This window comes from Pelodiscus sinensis, chromosome 11, assembly GCF_052426305.1.
Source record: "Pelodiscus sinensis isolate ZL-2025 chromosome 11, ASM5242630v1, whole genome shotgun sequence".
In the NCBI taxonomy this organism is placed as follows: Eukaryota; Metazoa; Chordata; order Testudines; family Trionychidae; genus Pelodiscus; species Pelodiscus sinensis.
The window spans coordinates 48816873-48821160 of NC_143062.1; the positions used below are offsets into that span (position 1 = coordinate 48816873).

Sequence of the window (4288 nt, forward strand, 5' to 3'; positions counted from 1 at the left end):
GCGCAAACTCCGGCTGGGGGACCCGGGGCAGCCCCCCCCGTCCTTCCTTGAGGCCTACGCCGCGGCGCACCCGTGCAGCGAAGGTGACTGGCCGGGGAAAAGGGGGGGGAGACTGAGTTTAATTAACATTAATACGCTGCCCTAATTAATGGGCTGCCGATTAATTGCTGCCCGCTGCCGAGGAGCGGCGGGTCGGTGCGGCTCGCGGCGGCGCCGAGCACAGATGGGCTGCACACAACTTGAGCGCGCTTGTGTGGCGGGGCTGGGGGGGGTTGGTGGTTTTTTTTTTCTTCCCAACAACCCTCCTCCTTTAAAAAAAACCCACCCCAGCCCCGCCGCTCCCTCCCAGCGGCTTTTCTAACCCGCGCCCGCTCCGCGGCGCGTCTTTCCGCCCGACTTGCCAGCCGCGCTCGCCTTCCAATTCGCCACATGCAACACGAGCCCTCGGCTGTGCCACTTGCTTTGGCTCCCCCCCTTAGAGGCTGGGAGCCCGGCAAGCGGGTGCCTCGGGCGAGCAGGAGGGGGGGCCGCGTCAGTCCGCTCCGAGGGACTCGCGGGGCGGCCGCCTGTCCCGGCCTGGCGCGGGGGAAGATGCGGGCTCTCCAGACGTGACTCCGCGCCGCTGGGACGCGCCTCGTCGGTGCTGGGCAAAGGTAACTGAGCACAGGCGGGACCCTGCCCAGGGAGAGCCGGGAGCGGAGCTGGAGAGCCCGCTGGGGTTGGGGGGCTCTGGGCTGCCCGTGCGGGGCTGGGAGGCCGCGGTGTGTAGGGGGGGGATGGGCATTAAGCGCCCCCCCTTGGGACTGTTGTGGGGCCTGGGCGTCGGACGGGGGAGGGGGCCACGGTGCTGCTCGCACTGATTTGTCTCCTGGCTTTTCTGGCCCGCAGAGCTGAGCCGGGGAGCGCCCAGCCGGGCTCGCGGCGAGCCTCCCCGCCATGGCGAGCTCGGCGGCGGTGGAGACCGTCATGCCCCCTTCCTGCCCGCGCCACGAGGCCCGAAGCGGCGCCGCCAACCCGGCCAAGACGCTGGCCTTCTCCATCGAGCGGATCATGGCCATGAGCGCCGAGCCCAAGCCCGCCTCGGAGCCCCGGCCGGGCGGGCTGGAGCCCGAGGCGGGCAAGAAAAGCCTCAGCCTGTGCCCGCCGCTGCCCTGCGCGCTGCCCCTGCCGCCGCTGCCCTTCGAGGGGCCGGCCAAGGCGCTGCTCAGCTACTCGGAGCTCTGGAAGAGCAGCCTGCGGGGCCCGGCCGGGCTGTGCAAAGCCAACTGCGGCGTGTGCTGCAAGGCGCCGCCGGGCCCGGCCCACGCGCTGCTGCCGGCCAGCCGGGTCATCAAGCCCCAGGCCATCAGCCAGGCGGCGGGGCTGCCGGCCAGCGGCTCCCTCTACTACTTCAACTACCTGGACGCCGCGTACCCCCCCTCGGACCTGCTGCCCGGGCCGCTCTTCCCCGCCGGCCTGCTGGGCGCGCAGCCCCCGGCCGCCGTCTCGGGCCCGCACAAACTCTTCCTGCTGGAGAGCGCCAAGCTGGCCGGGCTGGCGCCGGAGAAGTTCCCCAGCAGCCAGTACCCGCACAAGGAGCGGCTGCCCGGCCAGCTGGACCAGGTGATGAAGGAGAACACGGCGCTGGCCGGCGAGCGCAACGGCGTGAAAAGCCACGGGAAGGGCAGCGCCGCGCCGGACGGGAAGCCCAAGAACTTCACCTGCGAAGTGTGCGGCAAGGTAGGGCCAGGGGTCCCGGGGGGCGAGGGCAGAGCCGACCTGGCTGGGGCTGGGGAGACAGGGCCTGCGCGCCCCTGGCCTGAGACGCCTCCCGTGTGCTTTCTCCTAGGTCTTCAATGCGCATTACAACCTAACGCGCCACATGCCGGTGCACACGGGCGCCAGGCCCTTCGTCTGCAAAGTCTGTGGCAAGGGCTTCCGCCAGGCCAGCACCTTGTGCCGGCACAAAATTATCCACACGCAGGTACGTGGCCCGCTCGCCACTCGTGTCCACACCCGGGAGATCTGCGGCAGAAGCGGCCCCCATGGGCCTGGGAGAGCGCTGGGGGGGGGGGGGTATTCCCACGCGTTTCTGCAGACCCCGTGTCCTTCTCTTCCCCCAGGAAAAGCCCCACAAATGTAACCAGTGCGGCAAAGCTTTCAACCGGAGCTCCACGCTCAACACGCACATTCGGATCCACGCGGGCTACAAACCCTTCGTGTGCGAGTTCTGCGGGAAGGGGTTTCATCAGAAAGGTAGGGAGGGGACCCGCCGGGGCGGGGGCTTGTTTCGGTTCGGGGTTTCAGTGGGTCTGCTCGGGGGTCCAGCGGTGGGGAGGACGGCGAGGCCGCGGGGAGAGCTGATTGGGGGACGCAAAGTGTTTTCCCTGTGTCCACAACCGAGCGTGGCCCGGGCGCAGCAGAATAACGCCCAGCTGGCCACAGCGTCCGGGGCCCGGCTCAGCCCCATACACCGCGGCGCTCTGCGGGGGGGGAGGCAAATGGGGGGCCCAGTAGCCCCATCACTTGCGGTTCATACACACGGCGCTTGGTCTCGGGTCTCCCCGCGGCTAGCAGAGCGCACCAGGGGCAGGAGAGGCGGCCGGGGCCGGTGGCTGCCGATGGCCGGGGCCGGGGAGTTCCTGGCTGTCTTACCTCGCTGCTTTCTGCAGTGAGGTGCCGTCGTGCGGGTCCTTCTCCCGGCCCCTCCGTTTGCTCGGGGTCACCACGCTGACCCTGCCTCTCATTTTTGATCGTGTCAGTGGTAGGCGGCCCGGGTTTGACGCAAAGCGAGTTTGACAACTTCTTGACTCCCTTGCAGGACACTTCCTAATGAAGTCTTGCAAGTGCGGCCCTTTTCGGCGGCGGGGCTCCGCGGGGACAGCCGGGAGTCACCGCCTGCCCCTCTTCTCACTCTCCCTCTCTCCGGCAGGCAACTACAAGAACCACAAGCTGACCCACAGCGGCGAGAAGCAGTACAAATGCACCATCTGCAACAAAGCCTTCCACCAGATCTATAACTTGACTTTCCACATGCACACGCACAACGACAAGAAGCCCTTCACCTGCGGCACCTGCGGGAAAGGCTTTTGCAGGAATTTCGATTTAAAGAAGCACGTGCGGAAACTCCACGACAGCGCGCTGCCGGCCAAAGAGCTGCCCCGGAGTTTGCAAAGCTAATTCACGCCGCTTTCGGGGACTCGCCCGTCCTGTGCAAAGCGATCGAAAGCGGGTTCCAGCGAGGCCGCGCGATGTATCGGACCCAGCCGCCGGTTTCGCAGCCCGCTTAGCGGGGCGCTGGCGGACAGAATTCCGAGCCGCATTTGTATATAAGAGGAAATTTATTTAAAACTCCTTTGCCCCTGTGCGCCGGGGGATTTGGTTGTCTTGGGATGAGCGGGGAATAGCGGTTTTGTTTTAACCTAACTCCTCACAAGGGCCTCTCTGTAAACTATGTGCCAGCAGAGCCGTCTTTATATATGTCTGTACAATGAAAATTTTAATGTCCAATCGAATAAGGAATATATCTATGGGATAATAAAAAGTCAATTAGTAAGGGGGCTTTTTTCCGACTTTCTACAACCACGGGCAGAGGTGTAAAAAAAAAAAAAAATCTTATTCGATCGAGGTCCCCAAGCACGGCGGCCCGTGTAAACTCGGATTTGCGTTCTGCCAGGGAAATGGCTGCGTGGTGTTGTTTTCGAGGCTGGCCCCGTTTCCAAGCCGCAGAAGCGTGAGAGCGAAAACTGGGCATGCGAAGGAGCCTTGTGAGACCGGCAAGGGGGGAAAAAAACCCAAAACAAGCGGCCTGGGAAAGGGCCCGAGTCTGAACTCAGTGTGTCGAGATGGGGGGGGGGGGATCACCTGTTTGCTTCACTGCTTCGTTCCTGGCTGGTCGCCGCTCGCCCTCTCCAACGCGAGAAGGGGGCGCGCCCCCTGGAAGCGGGGCCTGACCCAGCGGCTCGGGCCGCCCCCAGGAACGCGGCCGCAGAAGTCATCCCTTCCCACCCGCTCCTGCGCATTTGTCAGCGCGGGGCGACCCTGCTTCTCCCTGCCCCTTCCCGCTGCGCCGGGGTGTGGGGCGGCGCGGCCTTGGATCGTTCTCTCGGCGGCGGCGGCGCCGGGGGAGGCGAAGGGGCGCAAGGAAACCCAGCGAGGGCGCAAGGGTGGGAGCGAATTCCTCTGCCCAAGGGGCCGCTTTCTGTCTCGGCCGGCCCCTCGCCTGCCCCAGCCCCGCTGCGTGGCTCGGTCCCTCGCTGGAAAAGCCCGGGGAAGGCGGCTGCCGGGGGCCGGGGCCGGTGACTTTCCA

At 66.0% G+C, this 4288-nt stretch overlaps 1 protein-coding gene across 1 annotated transcript; it reads left to right on the top strand.

Moving 5' to 3' along the window:
- Positions 1-325: 325 nt before the first annotated feature.
- FEZF2 (FEZ family zinc finger 2) lies at positions 326-3727 on the top strand. Its single transcript, XM_075939745.2, has 5 exons — positions 326-653; positions 889-1719; positions 1829-1963; positions 2103-2235; positions 2912-3727. The coding sequence occupies exons 2-5, from the start codon at positions 937-939 to the stop codon at positions 3157-3159; spliced, it is 1299 nt and encodes a 432-aa protein (XP_075795860.1). The 5' UTR covers positions 326-653; positions 889-936; the 3' UTR covers positions 3160-3727.
- Positions 3728-4288: the final 561 nt, after the last annotated feature.